The sequence below is a fragment of the Sander vitreus genome, chromosome 10, assembly GCF_031162955.1.
Source record: "Sander vitreus isolate 19-12246 chromosome 10, sanVit1, whole genome shotgun sequence".
Taxonomy (NCBI): Eukaryota; Metazoa; Chordata; class Actinopteri; order Perciformes; family Percidae; genus Sander; species Sander vitreus.
Genome location: NC_135864.1, coordinates 33,409,836 through 33,433,618, shown reverse-complemented (window position 1 = coordinate 33,433,618; position 23,783 = coordinate 33,409,836). Strand labels below are relative to the sequence as shown.

General features: G+C 42.6%; 1 protein-coding gene across 1 annotated transcript in view; it reads left to right on the top strand.

The window, feature by feature from the left end:
* The window catches only part of tenm1 (teneurin transmembrane protein 1), a 171,899-nt gene that overhangs the window by 326 nt on the left and 147,790 nt on the right, over nucleotides 1-23,783 (top strand). The window contains exon 2 of the mRNA XM_078261227.1: nucleotides 3,558-3,878. Within this exon, the coding sequence (XP_078117353.1) occupies nucleotides 3,558-3,878 (321 nt within the window). The remainder of the gene's footprint in view (nucleotides 1-3,557; nucleotides 3,879-23,783) is intronic.

Sequence of the window (23,783 nt, the reverse complement as noted above, 5' to 3'; positions counted from 1 at the left end):
ACACATGCACGCACAAAGACGCACACTCTGAGGTCTTTAAAAGGACCTTGGTGAATTACCTATTACAGTCCACAATGAGCCAGAAGGACAGTCGGAGGCAGCCAATTACCTCTTCTCCACGGAGGTGATATTTCTCTCCCACAGCTAAACTAGGTCAACCCCAAACCTCTCTGGCCTCACCTGGGGTGTAACACCGCCCTTCATTACACACACACTCACAGCTACAGACACATGCGGACATAGGCACACATACAGACGCACGCTGACACGTACACACCGAAAAATTCTTCCCTGCCGATGACAGGAGGAGAAATGGGCCAGCGCGTACTGTGATGGATGGGCTTTATGCAGGCCATGTGTGGTGTTAAGAGAGAAGCCGCACCTCATCAGGACTGCGCCGCTGTGCAGGGTTCATAGTGATCAATAGATACTCTCCTTGCTACCCCAACCTCCTGCTACTCTGCAAGACCTACCCACCATGATAACAAGAAACATTAGCCATTCACAACAGTTACAACTCCTGACAAGGAAGCTGCTCCGGGGATTTTGTAGTTTGAATGCCACCTTCTATGGATTTTGTCGTATTGTTCGCCATGCAGCGACTTGTCGAGGGCCATTAGTCATCATCAAGTCTTCCACAGCATTGTGGTGTCAAAGAGCACTTGGCTTTTTCAACAGTTACGGCCTTTCTGTTTCCATAACAAACAACATCCCCTGCCATCAGTGTCATATGGTAAGGTGCAAAAGTTGCCCCAAAGCAGCCTTTGAAATGTCAACGGCAGCCGGTTCTGCAAAGCACATCTGTTCATCTTTGGGCAACAGAGTTATATATAGCATACCCTACCTAAGTAACCAACTGTTAAGGGGGGACATTGCCTCCAGTGACGTTTTTAATGGATTACGGTGTTCCTGACAAAGATCAGCCAATTTGTTTCTCCTCTAATTCCCCGCCCATGTTCTTCATATTTTCCTTCATCTTTTAAACCGTCACATCTTGCCCTCTCCTCCCTTCCTTTCCTTCCTTCTCTTCTTCCAGCTGTTAATTTACCCAAATGTTACACATGCTCTCTGTCCATTGAATAGATATACGGATAGATCCACAGCTGCACGATCAATCTTCAGCACTCTTCAGACCGCTAACCACAATATATTTTTTTGTGCCTGTTAATTAACTCAGATCAATCCATTCACACTCCTATTTCCTTTACAAAAACAGGAATGAGTTTCAGTATATACATGTTTAAATTATTTAGAACTCTTACATACATGTGGGTTAACACAAGGGCATAGCTTTGGTTCCAGATTTACGGGGGGGACACAATAAAGTAAGACAAAAATACAACTATGTGAATGTGATTTATATCAATCAAGGCAAAAACACCTTATGATGAAATAGATTATCATGCGTTCCACAATAACAGTAGTCCAACCGTTACAGGTAGTATTTTACCTGTAAAACATGCAGAGGAAATTGAAGTATATTTTAAACCCAGACTAAAAAATAAAAGGTTCTTCCTCTCAGGCTATGTATGGCCCCAACTACTTTGACCAATCACAGGGTAGGGCAGCCTAAACGTTGCATGAGAGACACAACTCAACACTAATGTTGTTCATAAAGCTTATTGCCAAGAGTGCACGATAATAATAATAATAATAATAATAATAATAATAATAATAATAATAATAATAATAATAATAATAATAATAATAATAATAATAATAATAATAATAATAATAATAATAAGGGCAAAAATGAGCTGCTGGACCTCCGTTAGCCTGGCCCCATTCGTCCCATTTTTCTATGTAGGAACACTACAACAACATTTTCAACACAAATCTGACAGTTGTCAGTTGATATTGTGTGAAAATTAAATTAGCACAAGCCATTTTTTAGGTTTAGGTCGCCCACTTAGATGTGTTTGTTTTCCATTACATCCAGGACTGCAGAACAGTGAAATTATGAGCCACACGGTTTTGGCAGCTATCCTGATTTTTGCTTACAACACTGAGTGAAAGAAGTGTTAAATATATACATAGTACATTTTTCTCTGAAGTGAGCCATGAGCAGCTGACTGTAATGGCAGGACATAGGAAGTTATTCAAAAAATGATTTGCCCTCTGATCACCTACTACAATCTTTTCTTGTATTAAATATTTGTTTTAAAATGAAATGGTTCGACAGTTTTTCAGTTTACAGTCTATCCATGTTTCTTGCTGGGGGAAATAGCCTATTTGCTCCTGAATTGCCCTCTTGCAGCCAATTTGAACTAAACAGTAGTGTGTAGTGGTGACCAATCTTGTGCCGGTTTAATTCCAGCAGAACAGTGTGTGAGCCACAGTTGGTCTTGACCTCATCAAACAGCCACAGCAGGACACATCGCTGGTCAATGGAGTGGTCAACAGGACTGTGGCTCTTATTGAAACACTGTGCTTCGTGTTCAAAGGAGCCGACCTAACACACATATTAACTGCACTGAGTGAGACGAGGACAAAGTCTTTCTTCCCTGAATTCTTTTGTTTGTTTGTTTGTTTGTTTATTGTTGCACACATTCATTAAAAAAAAATATAACAATACAACATACATCGCAACATAGCTCTTTCACATAGAAAGAGAAAAAAAGTGTGTGCTGGAGAGGTCAGAAACCCGTGGGGGGGCTTATAGCGAAACCTCACCAGGTCACTAGAACCTAATTTACAGGAAATATAAATACAATTAAAAACAAAGGACGTGAAATAAAGTCAATATGGCGAAATTTGAATAAGAAAAATAATTACAGAAATAATTACAGGCTTAAACTCAATTTGGTAAAAATAAAACTCAACTTTTAGTGGAGTAAATATGGTACCAAGCTGCAGTAGTATCGTTATATATTTCAATTTATGCCTTGTTTTTTTATTTTTTTTATTCCATCACTTCCACTTTCTAAACAGAAAGCTGAGATGGTGAGGAAGAAAATATACTCAACTGCCTCTGCAGGGGAAAAAAAGGTGGAGCTCAATTGAATTGAATTGAATTGAATTGAAGTGTAACCAGAGGACTAACACAGTATATCTGATGTTCTCAGATACAGTTGATGCTCAGGATTGGAGGGCATTCTAATACCTGAAAGCACATGAGGCTCAATTTTTCCCTCAGTCTGAGTCAATATTAATAAGGTTTGATCTTTATCTGATCTCTTCACCCTACCAAGGAGAATATAGATGAGATCAGTGCTCTGTTTGAGCAGCAGTTCAATACATCTCGAGCCAGATAACACACACATCAGGAAGCCCGAACAGGATATAGCTTCACTGCAAATGGTTAAGCAAAATCGAGGGTGGCATTTTGATTTGGACTTCTGCTGCGAAGCTTGTAATAAATGCTTGCTCAAATAACAGCCTGTCTCTTGACATAATTTGGGAGGTGTTTGGTGTGTGGCTTCTAAATTCCTGCCTCTGACAAACACCTGGTCAGCTTAGTTGCTGAAGCAAATAAAAACACATGGCCGGTATTAGAGGCTTTACAGCTCTACGTCCTATGATGATCTCAATCTGCATGTCTCTCCTCCTTCTTTTAGATTTAGACTTTTGCAAGGCTGGGCAGATGAGGAGCCCAGAGTACCACATCCACCAACAGCAGCAGCAGCAGCAGCATCAGGAGGAGGAAGAGGAAGCGCTGTGCTCTGGACCGGCCGCTCACGCCCACAGCCGCTACTCCCTGGGCGTGGGCTCGGACGTGGACACTGAGCCCGAAGTGGACCCCTCTCCTGCTCACGGCCTGCAGCACATGTGGATGCGCGGCCTGAAGTCCGAGCAGAGCTCTTGCCTCACGAGCCGCGCCAACTCGGCCCTGTCTCTCACTGACACTGAGCATGACAGGAAGTCCGAGCCTGACAATGGTGAGTAAAATATTTATATCTTCTCAATCCACTTTGTCCATCACTATGCAAAACGCCCAGGGGAGATTTAAGCTTAGCAGATTATGCAGTTCCCCTTCTGATGATTAATTTATGTGCATGTAAGTAACATGCAGCATGTGCTGAAGTCAGGCTACTTGTGTGTGACTGTATTTCAGTTACATCCTTACAGTCTCATATTATTAAGAGAAGATATTTTTTCACTATGTAACACAACGAAAAACAACATATAACATAATAACTCTTCAAAGTTTAAATTACAGCCTCAGGCAATTACGTGATTGATACTCTCAGTTTTTGAAATAATGCTAATGCTTAAGTTCCTCTCTCTTTGAAAGCTTTTTGATGTGGCTAAATACAGAAAATGTGAAAATGTAAATTGGTTACTTAGTCTCTGAACTGGGGATGGAGCCCGAGGAAAGTCCGGTGACGAACATCAACATAAAGGAATGAATATCTATTGGAAGCTGAGGCAGATTTTGGTTTAAGGCTGGGAGGAAAATGAATAGTAGGGGTCGGGCATCTACAGTACCTGACTGGCTTTCTGACAACCGCCTCTGTGGGAAGACTAGCCTGGAAGGAAGGAGAAGTTGAGAGGCGGAGGTGAAGACATGGGGCCAACTAGAGAAGAGCCTGGGATGGTGCCAGCTATCTGTCTTGCACTGCTGGGCTTGGCTTGGCTCCCCGCAGATGGAGAGTTAGAGGTACACACAAACAAAGACAGAGCTCTCCAACTCATCCCCAAGGGCACTGTCTGTTTATTTGCCGCAAAAAAGGTGGAACGTATTCAGTGGCTGAGAAAAGGAAGGGTGAAAGAGAAAGACAGAGAGGGGGAAAAAAAGAGAATTACAGAGGGGAAGAATAAGAGACAGGGAGAGCGAAATATGCAAATGAGAGAACAGAAATGGTAATGTAATGGTATAATTAGAATGAGAATAAAAGCGAATGAGTGGTTGAGGGTAAAACAGGTGAAGGAGAAGCTGGTTTCGAGTGACAGTTAGACAAAGATGGTGCGAGAGGTAGAGGACTGAGACAGGGGAGGAGAAGGATCAGCAAGCCAGAGGGAATCAGAGAGTTTAGGATGTGCTTGTGTATGTTTGGATGCACCCAGGGGTGCTGTTTAATGGCAGCCGGATTGGAGATGGAGTCAAAATCACAAGATGGAAGAGAAGAGAGTGAGAGAGTGGGAGTGCTTGCAGCATTACACAGTAATCAATTTGTGATGGCTGTGTGCATATGGACCAAAGTTATTACCATTTGAGATGAGGGACTCCATCTTTACCCAGGGTCAGAATGAATGCTGCAAAAGGGGGAAGCAGATGGGCATGCGGCAGAGGAAACAGAAGCAAATGAGGAGGGATGAAGTCAAAGAAGTGAGAGGAGAGGATTTAAATGTTCAAAGCATTTGGTTTTACTGCTACAATGCACCAGGAAAGCTGGTTTATGTGTGGATTTCATATGTCACAGTAGGAGCTGTACAGTATGTCCTATGGCTCTCCAAACCTTGACACGATTACTCTCATGAACATGTTCTTCCTTTGGCTCCTCTCCTGTGTTCTCTATTGCATTGGTAGCTTTACTTGGCAACCTTTTTTTCCCCTCTCCACCACCAACAGCCCATTTATACTCATCCTCTCCCTGTCCATCTCCCACCGACACGTGGCCAGGTGTGCCCATGCGTGGCATCCTCTAATAGGAAATGCATTATGGATGTCACATTTCTCTCCATCAGCACAACAAAGTCTCACACGCCCCTCTGTTCCGAGTGATAATGAAAGTTAGAGCCACTCGCAAAAAGATGTCGGCGGAAAGGGGCTGAAATCAAAAAGCTAACGTTCCTGCCAAAATGAAAGTGCATTTTAAGTCGGGGCGACCTTGCACTCCCTTTGTCTTCAGAGCTCGCCCCCTCCCAAACCCATTAATGATGTAAGCTTCAAACTGACAGGAATCCTTTTGTTCCTGGTCTGATTGAAGCTGACAAGTCAATTTAGTCAGTGTGTGTGTTTGTGGGTGGTGTGTGTTTGTGTGGATTTGAGTGTGAGAAAAATAGCGAGCGGGAGAGACAGATTAAGAAAGAGTAAAGGACTAAGAGACTCAGTTTGTGTGTAAAGCCATGTTTGCACAGATGGCTGCCTCTACTCTCTTTCATGTGTGTGTGTGTGTGTGTGTGTGTGTGTGTGTGTGTGTGTGAGTGTGTGTGTGATGGGTTTGTTGGGGGGAGGTGGGGGGCGCTATGGGGTGCATGTCCAACTGTGACACCTCCCTTGAGGAAGGCTGTAGGCGTTCTCGAGCACCAGTCAGACCTGCTGACAAACTCAGGAAAACATCAACACCCCAAATTGACGACAGTACACTGTTAGAACAAAGGAGATTGTCAGTAGAAAGACAAGGTGTAGTTCAGCTAGAGTTTACGGCTGTCAGGCATACGCACACACATACACAATGTGGCCAGAAATATGGACATAGAGATCATATGGATCATATTTACAAACTGTTGCCCCAAAGCTGAAAGCACAACCTTTAGTTTATGCTTTAGCATTAAGATCTGATTGGGGGCTCAGGGACAAACAGTACTTTGGCCAGCTGTGGCTCATGAGGTACAGCGGGTCGTCTTTAATCAATAGGTTGGTGGTTCGATCACCGCATGTTGACGTGTCCTTGAGCAAGAAACTGATCCCCAAGTTGGTCCCGTTGAGCAGGCCAGCACCTTGCATGGCAGCTCCGCTTCCATCGGTGTATGAATGTGTGTGTTAATGGGTGAATGAGAGGCAAAATTGTAAAGTGCTATATAAATGCAGTCCATTTACCATTTAGTGTGTATATAAGTGGATACACACAAATGCTGCTACTGTTATGCTAATGCTAAATACTGAAGGAATAGTTCTACATTTTTGGAAATATTCTTGGCGAGAGTTAGATGAGAAAATCGATAGGCTACCACTCTCATGTCTGTCTGTAATGTATGGAGAGCTCGGAGGTGATTAGCATATTAGCATAACGAATGGAGGAAGGGAGACATTAGCTAACCTCACTAGCTAGTTGTATCTTGTTTGTTTAATCTGTACACAGACGTGAAATGTAAAGATGACAATTTATGCTTCTAGAGGAAGTTGCGTGGTATAATTATCTCTTTAGGAACAGTTTATCCATCCGCCCAGCACCTCTGTGTAGCATCCCCGCTAGTTGTCTGGCAACCTCGCTGTGACAAGGTTTCAAGAAGTCACTGTGGCAAATTGTTTTTACAGCACCGTTTTTGTTCGAATTCAACAAAATGTTTAGTGCAAATTAGTAAGCTTCAGAGGTGTTGGTAGCCATATTTTTGAACTATGGAGAGAGAGCCCAGCTAGCTTCTTCCCCTCGCTTCCATTCTTCATATTTAACGTACATACATGAGAGTGGAATTGATTAACTCTCACAAAGAAAGCAAATACGTGTACTGCAATTCTCTAAATGTCTATATCTAGTAAATAACTATTCCTATATTCAAATTATTTATTTGCAATGACAATGATTGAAGTGCAAAATGGAAATAAATGCTGATGAGAGAGAGAGAGAGAGAGAGAGAGAGAGAGAGAGAGAGAGAGAGAGAGAGAGAGAGAGAGAGAGAGAGAGAGAGAGAGAGACAGAGAGAGAGAGAGAGAGAGAGAGAGAGAGAGAGAGAGAGACAGAGAGAGAGAGAGAGAGAGAGAGAGAGAGAGAGAGAGAGAGAGAGACAGAGAGAGAGAGAGAGAGAGAGACAGAGAGAGAGCGAGAGAGAGACAGAGAGAGAGACAGAGAGAGAGAGAGAGAGAGACAGAGAGAGACAGAGAGAGAGAGAGAGAGAGAGAGAGAGAGAGAGAGAGAGAGAGAGAGAGAGAGAGAGAGAGAGAGAGAGAGAGAGAGAGAGAGAGAGACAGAGAGAGGAATGATTTTTTAAAAGCTACATAGCTTTATTATCTGGGTTACAACACTGTCCTAATAATGAGATGCTAATGAATTGGCCGCTTTTTCATGAGTTTAATCAGTTGCAGATTTACTCAAGGCTTTTCTCTCTTTTTAGTTTATCTTTTTTTCCCTCCACTTTTGGGATTGACACATTGGCATAGCAAACAGCCTCCTGGTTTTTACATGACTGCACTTTTCATACATCGTCCTCCGAGCTGAAAGGGTTTGAAGGCAACTGCAAACAGCCATCCAATGAAAGGCTCTATCACTCATTATGGTAGATAACTTTCTGTGCTAAAAGGCAAATATCTGTGTAATTACCGTGGCCTGAGTAAGCACTTGATTCTGATTGGCCGCAGGACGTCCATTATTTTGTTTTAAAAACTTGACAACTTCCTTATAACTGTCTGATCCCAGTGCTAAATTAATACACTAGAAAGGTTTGAGTGTTCCATTTCTGCCATATAAAGTACACTGCAGATAATGGTTTTCAAATTGCCTCAAACATTTATAGTTCCCAAATTAGCAATCAAGCTTTTTGAAAGTGGTTTTGTATGGGTGTAATCCCTCTGCATCAAGACAGGTTAGCCCACATCTGTTGATCTGACCGGGCAGTGACACTGTATAATTACTATAGGTACAAACAAACATGCAAACAAAGCAGGACACAATGACATAAATCAGCATTAAACATTACAAATATGAATGAATAACAATGCACTAGTATTCAGTTTTAATTTAGTATTATCTTGATTCTCTTTTCAGCAGGCTGATAGATGAATATTTCAAAGCAGGATGTTGCAAAATAAATATTAAAACCCTACAATGTGATCCAACACCAATGGAGACAAAGTTAATTTGAACAGAAATGCAAGTCCCTTCCTTGTAAATTGTCATCAGACATGAATGTATTTACACTTGACAGGTTGTGCCTCTTGAATTCGATTTGCGCTCACTCATTTCTCAAATAAATTTTCTTTTGAATATTAATTCCTTTGTTCCTGTGTTAGATATGAATTTTTCAACAGTGGAATTGTCCAGGATGGATGCAATCTTGCCAACAATTTGCTAGTCAAACCTTAAAATCTGCTGGTTTTTTTTTACTGTAAATTGAAAAGATTTGGGATTTGGACTGTTGGTTGGACAAAACCAGTAATGTGAAGACAAAGAAAAATCCTCTGGGAAATTCTGATATACATTTGCTACTTTTTTATGACAATATAAAGACAAATGTACAATGCACTTGAGAGGATAACATCCCCATTCACAAGTCCTCATTTGTTAGAATTTTTGAAATGTTTTCAGTGCAATGTTTTCCAACTGCTTTTGCACAAAATGTAGTAATGCTCACATCTTTCCTCAGTAATTTCCAATGAATGAAGGATATGCAAAACAAATGTTTTCTGCCTTGAATGAGTGTGAATGTTACTCTGTAAAAGAGTACAGATGCCTGCCAGGTCTTACCAACACTAAATGAGGCATATTGCCCCAAAATAGATTGCTGCTATTAGACCTTCAAATGAAGTCATTTAGAATATTTTTTTTCACAGTGTAGCTGTTGTCCTTGCCTTGAAATAAGACAAGCATGAATGTTACCTTAAACATAAATGTTACATGCCGGCTATAAACCAGGTAGTTCGGGGGCTTGGGGACCGCACAATGTCATAGAGGGCCCTCGTATCTTTTATAAACATGGTCCATTATTTTTATAATGATGTACCAAAGTTTTCCAGTCAAGTTTGGCCAAGCTGTGTTCAAGTAAGTGTTGCAAAAGGTTAGCAAGGGCGTGAAGACAAAGGGTGGGAGAGTGGAGTGAAAAACTGACCTTACGGTTTAATGAGCAAGCATACGGCACAAAGAAAGACAAAGGGAGGGCAGAGAGTAGATAGGAAGACAGAGAGGCTCGCTGGCAAGTAAAGACATTGCACCGGATATTAGAGAGCCATCATCAGAAAATCCTGGCGAGGTTTAGCTTTTATACTGATTTTAATTTAAGCGAGCAGTCATTTGATATGTGTTAGAGCTACATTTGGAATACCATTTAGATGAACTGATGGAATCTGGTGAAATAGCAACAGGTGTTTCACAGAATCAGATTTCAGATGGGAATCAGAATTTCAGGATCTCTCTACTTTATGATGCAATTCTGACATATATTAGGCAATCTGGACTTTTAATTAGATAGTGAGGGAATTACAAATGTTTAATGTAAGCTCCCTTATCCAAAAGTGTCAGATAAGAGCATTTAAACAACGTGAATCAAATGGGTTTCATGTGTTTTTCCTCCTTCTGATGTTGGAAGACACAAATCTCCTTTTGGCAGCTATTCCTCAGCGAAATCAGGAAACTACAATACCCTCAGAGATGGAGACATCTGCAGATGTGCCTATACAACCACATATATGGACATGCACAGACACAGAGCTGCATTCTTGTATCTCCTCTAACCTTTCCTTTTTGTGTGTGCGTGCAAGCAGAGGTCTAAGTGGCAACACCAGGCAAAAACAGCCATGTACTCTAACTTCCCTTTTGCCTTCCCAAAGCCCAAGGGGTTTTGCAGGAATGGATTTGTCTATTAGCTCGTAAAGAACATTGCTCAGTGCCATATCGATCATCTGAGCTGTAACATTTAGGGTCTTTAAGTTGTAGAGTTGATCTAGTGGTACACAGACTCCTCTGGCTATTTTACTAGAGTGAGAGATGATCAACTTAACCCTGGTGCCATGCTTGGCCAGAGGAAACGCTATAAACACATCCGCTGGAGCCAGAAACCGTTTTTATTGAACCGCCTGTTGAGCTATCCAGGAGACGCTGAAGAGCTACCATGAATCCACCAGGTGCCGTATTGTAGCAAGAGAGCAGTGTGTGTGTTTTTGGTCCTATCTTTAATAGCAGTCTCATCACATAGTTAGCCATGCAGGCTTCTGCTCATGACAAGCTGTCAGAATGTTGGACCCCACCCTGTTGTTCTAATGATGGACCTTTACAGCTCAGTGGTCCAAAATAAGACCTACTGGACCATACTGCTGGTTGATGGAGAGTTACACATGTGTGTGTGTGTGTGTGTGTGTGTGTGTGTGTGTGTGTGTGTGTGTGTGTGTGTGTGTGTGTGAGAGAGCGAGCGAGAGAGAGAGAGAGAGAGAGAGAGAGAGTATTATAATAATTGTATGTTCTGTCTCTCTGAATGCTTACGCCCCTCCTCAATCCTCATCTAGCTGCCATGGCAACAGTCATCAAATCAGAACATCAACCGTGGCTTTCATCTTGCGTTGTCCACCGGCTGCCTACAGGCTGTCTGTATACATAAACTGTGTGATAGAAACATCACAGAGTCCAACCGCTACTTGCTATTGTAATAAGCGGACATATCCAGCACAACTCCCCGATCACCTACACAGCAGTGGAGGTGAGAGGCGAGCTGATTTTTTTTTTTTTTTTTAAACAGTTGAATAAGCTGGTTTAAAACAGTTTTTAGCTCCCAGCGCTGTTGCAGTATTAAAATAAGAGGAGAGCATGGTGAGTGGCACATGAATAAGCTCACAGCAGAAAGGAACAATAGCCCTGAGAGTGTACCGAGAGATTAGTGCAAATCAGAGTGTTCTGCACTGGGGGAGAGAGGCTGAGAGGGGGCGGAGGACACAAGGGTGCCTGTACTGTATGGACACACACACACTCAGATGCCCACATATGCTCGTGCTGTTTTGTGTCCTGTGTGTGCAAGGGGTCAGTGGGGTATATTATTTTAAAGGGGTGGTAGAAAATGTAGCCACAACACAGCCGGATTGACAAGGAAATGGTTGCCATGGAGGGGTGGAGAAAATTGAATTTGTATTTGAAAAAGAAAAACCTAATTTTTAGTTTAACTACGGTGTCGCAGTGCAGGCATATAGAAAAGATGCCTGATTCTATGAATGGGCACCTAGAAAGCCTAATTGAACAATGACCGAGAAAGGAAAAGAAAAGCCAATCAAGACCTTTTTATCCTGCACAATACCATCCTCTGTGCAGATGAATGGGACCTGTCGCGGAGCAGGCTTCTGCTGAGAAAAAAAGCTAATCTAAATAGCAAACCTACAGGTTCATTGTTATTCTGATAATCAGAATTGTCATCTGAGCCTGGATAGGGATTTGAATGCATTTGCCAAAAGGATATCAGTGATAGTAATGGCAGCATAGTGGTTTCCCAGCCATTAACAGTCGCTGCCATTTTAGTTTAACTGCTTGTAGTAATAGCTGTTCCTCTGACGCAGCCGTCGTGTTACTGCCAGGGAAACTTCTGCCATTGCTGTGTCTGTGCCAGTGTTAAAGGCTGTCTTCACAGCCATGGTGCCAGTAGTAAAGGCTGTTGTTACATGGCACGGTGCCCTGAGCCTGTCAGACCTCCAGGGTGTGTACACCACCTGTCATTATCAGCTCTCAGCCCTGGCAGCTACGGACAGCTAATGGTCCATTGGGTCTCACCCAACAATCTGCTGACCAGTACGAGTGCTGCTGGTTGGACGGCTGGACACCTGCGCAAACACATGACCATGTGTGCGCATACAGGAACACAGAGACGTGCAAGTGTTCAGTCGTGTACAAACTTCTGCACACGAAAAAAAAAGAGAATAACGTGAGTTATGGGTTGACTCATAAACCAAAATGAAATGAAATGAAAAGGTGATATATGAACCTATTTCACTCGTTCACTTTGTCCTGGGATGGACTTGTTCCACTCACTTGAGAATTGTCTGTATGATTTATAGAATTGGATTGTAACCTTTGTCACAGGCAGCTTTTAATTGAAAAAGCCACAACAGGACTTGGAAAGCCATTTATTGTTACAGTTAATTAAGGTAAACATTAAAATGAAGAGAGTTTTAATTGGTTTCTCTTGATGAGGGTAGGGATCTGGGGTGACCAGAATCTGCATATGTAAATACCTAAAAAACTCCTCCAGGCCTTGGCTTTACTCTCTCCGCCTTAGAGTCCTCTCTCCCTTTCTCTTTCTCTGTTTCTGTTTATTTTCCTCTGTTTCTGTTTCTGTCTCCCCCACACACACACACACACACACACACAGATGCACACACATTGGCTGCATCCAAGCTGTCTGCAATACAAATGGTATGCTTTTGTCAAGTGACATTGATGTGATGTATGTTCATGCTAAACACTAAACCGGCCTGAAGAGATACATTTGTTAAGATGAGACATGACAGATTGGCATAAGACATCACCTTCATATTTACAGTAAATGGAATTATCCCAAGGCCCTCAACATTCAAGCAGGCTATGTTTATTTATAGCATTTTATTTTTTGAAAGCGGATGTTGAATGCTGATAGGTGTGTGCCCACTGGTGCTCATCATAGCAAGTTTGATTGACCACTTTCTACTTGGGCTAAAGATTCATTTATATGCTGTCATACTCTGGCGAGGATTGCAATGTGTACATTTGGGAAATAAAACAAATACGTCAAATAGTAGAGTCTTCTTTCTTTTTTCCCCCTGTGAAAAGGGTGTTAATAATGCACCCAATCACTTTGCTAGATAGATCACCCTAATACCAGATAGATAATCATGCTGTTAAATAAATAGCTTCTTAAAATGCTTCTAAATGTCACTAAAAGCATGAGCATTTTAATGGGTGACTTTTAAAAAGGGAGTGGTGGTGGTGTCAGGGGAGGGGGTGGTACTGAATTTGCATTGCAGTGGCTGCGGTTGAAAGCGTGTGTGCATGTGGATGTGTGTGTGGATGAGGCTGCTTGGTCACCCGGTCACCCTGCTGCAGTAGAAAAGCTTCTCATGGCCAATGCAGGGCTCTTGCCAGTGTTTCACAAAAACTGAATGCGTAGCACTGTCCAAACAGATGCCATTTCCAGATAGTGTTTATGTGTGTGCATATGCAGTGTGTGTGTGTGTGTGTGTGTGTGTGTGTGTGTGTGTGTGTGTGTGTGTGTGTGTGTGTGTCAAATATTTACATTAAAACTTACATTTTAAGCTGACTATGGAATAAGTGCAAACTGTATTGTATTCTGAACAATGACAATAAAGGGTTTCTATTCTATTGTATTTAAACAGCAAATGAAATCCACATGAATCATCATGATTGCAAGTAGCATAGTAATAAAAGAAATGGCAAGCAATCATTAGAAAAGGAAAGCAAGAAAAGAGCATAATCAAATTCAGGTAAATGAGGAGGTGGTGGAAGTAGTTGTGAGGTATATCATGAATGAATGATCTTAATATAGCTCAAGGGATGGCCTGTGTTTATGTACTGTAGCCTTTGTAATAGCCTTCTTTTAATGTGTGCTGGTTGAAGTTATGCTGCACTTTTGCTCCAGGAGGATAACCCCATCCCACTTAGGATGCCCATCAAGCTTTTCATTTATGCATGAAACATAATAGTTTATAATAAAAACAGTGGCAGATATCCAGTACAATGATGGTTGATTTCAGACAGAAATAGACAACAGCAGGCTTCCCATTTCTTTTTTTTTCTTTTTTTTAAGACTATTTTTTTGGGATTTTTTCCCTTTATTTCAGAGTGACAGTGGATTGACAGGGAAGGTGGGATTTTGCTGGCTGAAATGACAAATGACCAGGACCTCTTAACACCACATTATGAGGTGCCGGTACCAAGGAAACAATGCCAATGGAAAGTCAATTAGGATCACAGCCCTGTCTCAAAGTCTGCATGAGCAGGAGGTCGGGGACTGGGGGGTGGATGGGTCAACATGGGACTTTTACCCATCCTTGTCATGTGTAAAAAAAAAAAAGAAGAAAAACTCAACATTTCAGTCCAGAGCAAATCCAGTCCTGTTCAAGATCCTAATAGGCAATAGTTTCTTTCCAATGCTAATACAGTGATTTAGGAGTTACGATGCATCCAGAAACAAGAATGATCTATCTTTTAACATCAAACTAATCAATGCATAGAATTTCGACAACGTTCTATACAACTGATCCTGAATCAGCAGTCAGGAACAACTTGACCAGTTCTCAACAGTCGAGTCCAAGACAATTCTCCAACTAGGCTCAAGACCAAGACAAGTGCAAGACTTGAAGTGGACTCGAGATCGGACTTAAGTACCATCCCTGCTTGGTAGTAACACAGGGTTAGGCTACTACGGTACGTAGTAAGCTAGCCAGACATGCTAACGTTTGAAGCTTACATTAGAGCCGACCAACTGTTTAAACATTTTTACTTTTGCTCTTGTGTTTTTGGTTTCGGGAAGGCCAATAAATTGCATGACCCTGCAAACACTGAGTACCGCTCTTACTACAGTTCCATGCCTTATGTGCATAGTTACGGTTGCTAAACAATGATTGGGCAATTATTGTCCGTGGCAGTACATTCATCTATTGTTTTGTCTGTCCATGGTGGAATAAGACTGCAGCCCTGCCTGAGTGAAGAAAGACCCCTGTACGATTTGGGAATAGGCAGAAATGAGTCTAGCCTGTGATATGTGTTGAGAGATGATCATCTCAGGAAGCATGAGCTGTGCACCCTCGTAGCTGCAGAGTAAGAGAAAGATAATGGGGTATGCGGCTGGCAATAGGTGGATGCGGTTCTTCTTTCTAGTCTTTTTTGGTCAGCACCAGAGCTGGGTCAGCTCACAGACAAGGTGGAGGAAACAGAGGGAGGAAGAATGAATGAGAGTAATATCTCATATGTCTGTCCTTGCTCCCGGTTGCCCTCAGTCAAATCCTCACCATTATGCTTTCATGCCTGATTCATGTCATGTAGGTGATGTAGCAGTATATGTTCTTTCTGCTTTACAGGACAGGAAATAGAGGGGTTGCAACAACTTTAAACTAGTTTTGGAGCTGTATTTCAACCTGTACAACACAAATTCATCCAAATAGCAATAACATATCAATCTTCCTGGTGTGGACTAACTACATCCTCTTGTCATTAGAGCCCAGGGCCATTCTATTTATTTTTGTGATCATTAGTAGGCGGGGGTTATGCAATAGTTATTTGCATTTGGACCGTCTTAGATGAATGGATTTCCCCTGATATCTCAGGCAGCGGGAGGTAGAAGGAGTAGGGGGGGGGGGGGGGGTGTGTGATAGCGTGTGCTACATTAGTGGAATGAATGCAGGGTGATACACGATTGCTGGTAATGTTAGGCCAGAGGCAAAGAGGGAAAACAGGGAGAGAGAGAAATCTATAGATTAATGTACTCATGACCAATGTATGGCCATGAGAGGCAACTCTGTGTGGGAAGGTTTATCACAGACGAAGGTTATGATTGTGCGGATATAACACAGGTAATAATTGTTGCTGAACTAAACACGGCTGCAATCATCAGTTAATACTTTAACGACGACATGATGGCTCAGAGATCAAAACCTCTCCATTTGAGATTGCTGCTTCAGCTAATTTTAATCATACAAGCATAGAGTGGCTTTACACTCCAGCACGTTGATCTGAATTATTTCTATCATAAAGCAGATTCTTTTTATGCCGTAGTGTACACTGCAGTTTTGAAGCGTATGTTCTTGTGCAATTATTTACTGGGTGCAGCCTCCAGGGCTTCTTAAGTGAATGCCAGGGAGCTCCAGTTATAGTTATACTTACATTTTGTTTTGCCGACGGTTGACATAAGGTATCATCCCTGCACATATAGCTTTTGTTCATTTGTCAAGCCTCTCTTTCCTCTGTCCCTCCATTTCTCAACACCTCCCGGTATCATCAGCCACAGACTCTAACCACCCGCAGCGAATGTGAATTAACAGACGACATGCTGCTCGCAGCACCTTGCTTGCCACTGAAACAGATTCATCACAAAGACCTAGATACTGCCTTCTCTCACTAATACACACACATTTTCACCCTAGAATAGCACCTCACATATCATGCATCCATAGTTAACACTCTTCACACTTACACAGTGTATGTTGTGATCAGGAGAACAATAACAACGGCAACAGATTCTTCCTTTCGTATTTTTTTTTGGACGCTACAATGCTTTTTAGGCTTCCATGTCTGCCAGTTAGCTGCAATATTCCTTTCTATTTTCTGATCTACTAAAAGCCCCTAATCTCTACTTAAAATACATTCCTGTTCACATCTCCTCAATTGCAATATTTATATATGAGTGGGACATGCTAGAAAATCAATGACCATCAGAAGTTGAAAGGAAGAGTGAGGCAGGTTTGCCCACAGGTCAGAGGTGCATTGTGGGATATTGACTAGTCCCCGGTGCTGCAGTAAGCTGACTGAGAAAACACATCTACACGAATATTATTGACAAAAGGAGGTACAACCCTTCACCTTAGTAAAGTGGACAGATAGTTCATTATCCTCAGTGAGGAAATTCCTTTTCACAGTCAATACATGAAAACTGAACACACTCATATGGACGGAGTGGGTTTTTTTTTTATCAATAAGAACTTTGTTTTTAACAGGCGCCCTCATGAGACTTGATACATACCCTTTTGATCCACCATAAAGACTTTTCTGATAGGTAAAGGTGAACATGTGGTGCCTGTTCAGCCTGAATTTAAGAAACAGCAGCAACCTTCCAGCATGGAGCAGGTATAGTCCTGTTTCCATTCAGCAACGTGATGCAAAACATTTCACTGAGGTTTTCTGAAATTCAAATTATTAGAGTATTGCTGTTGCGGCCACCTTGAAGAGTGTGTGCTGATCAGATTTCCTTATGTGACAATGTGCTATTGCTGACCAGCCACCTCTTTACACGTAATGTATAATCAGAATTGTAATTGCGTCGCCTACAGAAAATCAATAGTGAGCCGGTTAAGGTGCCACACTGAGTGGGGGAGGCCCAGAGGGATCAAGCACTTGCCCGTGGAGACTCCTGCAGGGCTTCTGGCTTTGCTGAACACACCATCAAACTATAACTGACAATGTTTGTTGGTGGGAAGCCAGTGTGGGATCGTGTTCTTGTCAGCAACTCCTACTGGCTATTGGGTCACCTGTGTGGTGGGGTTGGGGTGTGGAGGGGATGGGATGGAATTAAAAGAAGCGCTATATCAATGAGAAGCATGTGGTTTGTCTACTCCGTCCCCAGGTCAACAGTGGGAGCTGGATTGTAGAGGAAGTCCATTGCATATTGGAAAAAGTATATCACAGTGTTGTCTCAATTTTGTGACATGTTATTTTGAAAAGTTCATTGCAGTCACTTGGGACACAATTGTACATTTGAAAGTACAACAAATGACTTACAAGAAATAGTAGAGTTGTAACTGTATAGGGTAGTGCTCCAGGGAAAAGCTTTTGTGCTCTTTTTTTTTTAGAGAGCGAAGAGAAGTCATAGGAAGATATGAGGGAAAACCAAGGTGTGGATCAATGTTGGCCAAAGTGTAGGCCAAACCTTGGAGATAACATATTGTCCATAGCAGTAAATACCTTATAAATAGAGGGTAAAATAAGTTTTCTTGGGGAATAATAACTCATATATAAAAGATAAACATAATGGCATCTCTTGATAAAGAATTCTTTATTCTTACATGTCTTAAGATATTAATTATAGTGAATAAAATTGCAGACAGAATGGGGAACGTGACACAAAGGGCAGCCAAGTCAAGCATTAACAAAAAGCTTCATTGTCTGGATTATTTCACTCTTAATGCTGCTATAAATCCCCAAAAATTATTTGAGGCCTCTCTAGTTTAACTGTCCAGCCAATGTCTCACTCTGAAGTGTTCGCCAATGGAGCGTGTTAGGAACATGGTGATACATCTACACTTCTGCTTTAAACCACAAGTGTTATCTCTATGTATTTAATTGGGTTATTAATGTCCCATAAATTAGATCAGCTCGGAAATCTCAGAGGTAGATCCCCACACAGCAAACATCATTCCCAGCAATCCACACCAACATAAAGACGATAGCTACAAGTCTTTGTAAATATTGTATTCTGTATTTTCTACACTTTTCACATTACATTAAGTGCTCATGTAAAGTCATTAAATGCTATTATCTAAAATGATGTATTTTTTGTACTATAATTTACAATATAAAACATGAATACACTGAGACAGTAAAAGCCTTTGTTTATCTGTCATTGATTGAACTATTATCGCCCTTTATGCAATACAATCTATGACTTCCTCATTAAAGGTAATCCTTCGCCAACAAAACTTATTTCATTAACTTTATGAACCTTCGCTAAGTTTTGGTAATTCTTGTAATTTGCGAGCTGTGAATTTTTCACTGTGAAAGACAGTAGTGTAAAAAACATATTGGGCAATTGTTCAAAAACCAACTGAAAATGTTTAATTTACTTTTAAGTAGGAGCTGAAACTAAGGATTCAGCCCAACATCCATGACCAATAATTTAGCATTTCAGGGCTCCAATGAAACAGTATACATAAATGTAAACTGTGAAGAATTAAAAATGTACAAATACATTAAGCAACAAGTAATTGCTTAGCAAAGGATCAAAACAAATTATTTTTCACACCACAAGCGACCGGATGGGAGGTGGATGAAACAATGGCTGAGGGAGTTCACTGTTGTGTGCAATAATGAAGTATATATATAGTAAAGCTAACATTCTGCACTCCCCCTCTGGAAATAGAGGCTATTCAGGCTTGTTAGGCTTCTAAGAGCTGCCTAGAAGCCTGTCATTTCACATTAAAGTAGCCTAGCATTGCTGCTTTCATAGATTTAGTTCTCAGTGGACAGCAAATGATATATTTATGTATAGATTTGAGATGGGAGGCAGACAAGGTTGCCTACCCATCCCACTTCAGCTTCTATGTGTCTGTGCATATGCGTGTACTTATGCATACATGTGAGTTGTTGTTTGTACCTCACTGGTACAATGCATTTCCATTATAAGGCATATGCCACCCTGTGTTATGGTGAGCCGAGCTGTTAGCTGTTACTGTGACTGTCACATCCATAGAGGGGAAAGGAAGGGGATATTTCCTATTTAGATGTCACCAATTTCCTCTTCATGCATGGCGCACACACATAACCCCCCCCCCCCCCCGCCACACACACACACACACACACACACACACACACAATTGATAGATTTATTATAGCGTGTCAGGAAAGTGCAGGCTTCACATTTCAGGAAAATGGACCCATTTGGCGAGCGAACAACTGCAACATCCCCCCCCAACCCCCTCCACCTACTAACTCTTCTCAACCACACTCCCTCCCTCCCCACCCAACCCCACTTCCTCCCTCCTCACCCAACCCCACTTCCTCCCTCACCACCCATCCAGCCGGCGTGCCAGCCCACTCAGCCGAATCCGGAACGGCACCAAATACATGTTTCTGTCACAAGCTTTGTGTCAGCTTCTTTTACATGAGCAGGAGAAATGGGGAAATAACGGGTCATTCTGACAGTCAGAATCACTCTGTGTGGATCTTAAATGTTTTACAGCCTTAATGGGCCTCCAGAAATAGATGCGGTGCTAATGTCCTCTGACTCTAGGAAAAGAGGGAAGAATGTGTCTGTGCTAAGTGTGTGTATTCGTGTGCCTGCCTGGGAAATTTGTGAGAGGGTGCACGCATGTCTGTTTGTGTCTGTGGCTGCCCGTGTGTGCGTTTCAAATGGGCTTAAGTGAGGGATTCACGCATGCAAATGAAGCCACTTAAATCTGGGTCCTTTCCCCCCCTCTATCTCAAAGGACACCCTATTCTCTATTTAGAGCACCACTTTGACATCAGCCCTACAGGGCTTTGGTCTTAAGAGGTGCACTGTAGACCATAAGGAATCATCCAAATTTGACTTATATAATCTCTTATCCTCAGACATATCCACAACAAATCTTCAACAAGCTCCTTGCCTGATGCAGACAATCAACATAACCCATCGCCCAGCTTGAGCATTAAGCATTACCTTTTGAAGAAGTGTTCAATACCGTGGGATTCCTGGCATTCGCTACTTCCAGACAGCATTTGCTGCTTTCGAACAGTTAACCATCTCCCAGCATGATTCCTCTTCTGCAGACAGACTCTGACTTAGAATATTGATCTCACCGCTAGCTGTATCCTTACCCCTCAGACAATCCATACTAAATGTATTAGCTGTGGAGAGAGCTACAATGTCCTCTGCAGCTAATCATATTTAGCCACAGAGAGAGGTTTCTTTAAAGAATCAGCCTATTTTCAGGGCCAGAGTGAATTGTTCAGACCAGAGGATGGTGCTGCAGTGTGCAACATCAAAAGGTGGGCTTCAGAGACTGGCATATTAGAAGACCATTTAGGTTAATCTCGAAACATTAGGGCTTAAAGTGCATGTGCAGGCTTAACACAAGCAAATGCACATATGTTCCGGGGTAATTTTGATACACTGAGTATGATTTTTTTGGATGATTTCTCCTCTCTCTCTCTCTCTCGCTCTCTCTCTCTCTCTCTCTCTCTCTCTCTCTCTCTCCCCCCCCACTCACACACACACACACACACACACACACACACACACACACACACACACACACACACACACACACACACGTGCACAGGCATCATACAGGAGAGCAGTACTGATTGTTGAGTGGGGCAATCAAAGGCTTTGATGCTAATCAGAGCTCTCTGTCCTGCCACTTTGGGATGATGGTGGAAATATACAATAGAGAAAAGGTTTTACAGCAGATGCCCGATGCCTGGCCGATGTGATTACTCTCTACCTCATTCACTGGGTAGCAGAGGAGAGAAATCAGCCTGGAGCCATGGGATAGGTCTGTATACTGGCTTGTGAGCTCCTAATGCAGTGCCACATGTAATGAGCTTTGGATTTGGGCACCCATCATGCATAGAGTTTTCCGCGTAATCTGCTAAATACTTTGTGAACCATTCATTACATTTGTTTGGGTTGATTTCCACGCTGCTACTTCTGTAGAAATGACAGTAGTACTTTGTTTGGCGGGATCTCCTGCACACAGCTCTGATAACACCTGTGCCGCTTGATGCAGCGAAAAAATTCCTTGGCACTCTCTTGGTAGGGGGGCTGCCGGTGAATTTTTCTAACCGTTGATTTCTCTGAATGTGCTCTGAGCGCTTCTGTGTTCATCTCCACCTGTCTTAGCTCTTGCCAAAACCATTTTAGACATATGTGCTTTTTCTTTTGGATTTTGTGTGATTGTGTGTGTGAGTGTGTGTGTGTGTGTGTGTGTGTGTGTGTGTGTGTGTGTGTGTGTGTGTGTTTGTGTGTGTGTTTGTGTGTGTGTGTGTGTGTGTGTGTGTGTGTGTGTGTGTGTGTGTGTGTGTGTGTGTGTGTGTGTGAGTGCGAGAGAGAGAGAGAGAGGGAGGCAGAGAGAGCAAGAGAGAGAGGTGAGAGTTTTTGACAATCCGTCTCCTTTGTGTTTCTTGCACTGTGTGCATGTGCTTGTGTGAGTGTGTGTGTATGTTACCTCTGCTTGTTGGTTGACAGGCTGTTGTTTGGCCTTCTGACAGACAGTTCCATTAAATCATGCTGCAGTGGTTACCCACAGTGACAGGACGCCATTGCTTCCCAGGGATTCCTTCATCAGGGTCTCTCATGCGCTTAACGAGGAAGTAAACATTCTAAATTGTCTGGTGGAGATGAAGTGAAGAGGCTGTCTCAATGCTGCGTGCCACATGTGATGTCCACGCGTCTTAGTTTCCTTACCCATAATGCAGTGAGCATGCACGCCTAAGAGTCATCTTTGTTCCGTAAATAGAGGAAGATCGTGCCTTAGCATCGGTTTATGGGAATACATAACATTAATGTTAATGTTGTATGCTGCCAACAAAAACAGAAGAGACTCAGATATGTGGGCTACGCATAATGATACATTTGCAAACACATACAGTAAGCTTAATTGTGGTTAGAATGGTTAGACATTGCCAATTCTCAAAGTATGGCAAGATACATTACTTACCACTCATGTACTGTATGTGCAGTCATATTTTATGCATTGGACACTTAGCATTGCGCTTCTGAAATAACTGCCTGTTTTGTAGAACCACAGCAACACTGACAGTTTTCCAGAAACCTCTTTGTGGCTTTCTGATGGTTGCAAATAGTTCTGCAGACAATTATTTTCAAGGAGAAAGCGGCAGTGCTATTGTTGCAGAAAGGCCGTGCAATAATAAATGCAGCTCCTTTGATGACTCCTCTAATAAACGAGCACTGCATTTGAAGACGCTGCGTGTTGTTGCAAATCTTCCTGCAGATTCAGTCTGCCTGGGAGCCGCCTAGTGAGAAAACACTGAGTGGATTTTGAAGAGGTGTTGAGTGTAGGGAATGATGGCCCTGCTTGTTCCTTTTAAGGTTATTTTAAGCTGCAGACCTGCAGGGTGTGTGCGGTGTGTGAGTGTGCGGTGTGCTTGTCAGGGTTGTGTTTTAATTAGAGAGACAGGAGTGTGTCCTTGGGCTGCCGCAGAGGGTCAGGAGAACCTGGTAGTCTGGGAGAGCAGTGGCTGATGGGACAAGTCTGGCAGGCCTGCTAAACACCCATTACCCAGACGTGTAGATGCACTCAAGAGCGCACACTCGCGCTCACACTCACACCCGCACACACCCAGGCACACACAAACACACATACGCGTCTTGGTCTTGGCACCATTCCTGTTGGCCAGTGATACCATGGTAACTGAGCAGCATACATCTCCATGTGTTCCATGGCCTTCCCTCGTCTCTGCGAGCAAAATTACCACTGGCACTACTCTTGGGAGATGGAGAGAGGCAAGGTAGAGGTGGGTACAATGAGAAGGGCAGCAGGAGGTGGAGGGGAAGAAGCAGGGGGAGGTTGAGAGGGAGGTGAGGGGAATTGAAAGAAGGAAAGGTTGAGAGGGTAGAGGGAGGATGCATCTGACATTTATGTTCCTGGCCGACAGAAAATGCCACTTCAGGCTGGCATCTCTCTTTTCTTCTCTGTTGCTCTCTCCAGCCTCCCTCTGACCCGTGGCCCGCCTCATACACCTACTTCCATGCATCTCACTCCATTCCCGCCACCTTCCATCGGTCACCTCTCCTCTGATTTCCCTTCATCAACCTCTTCCCATTTTCATATGACTACCATATGACCT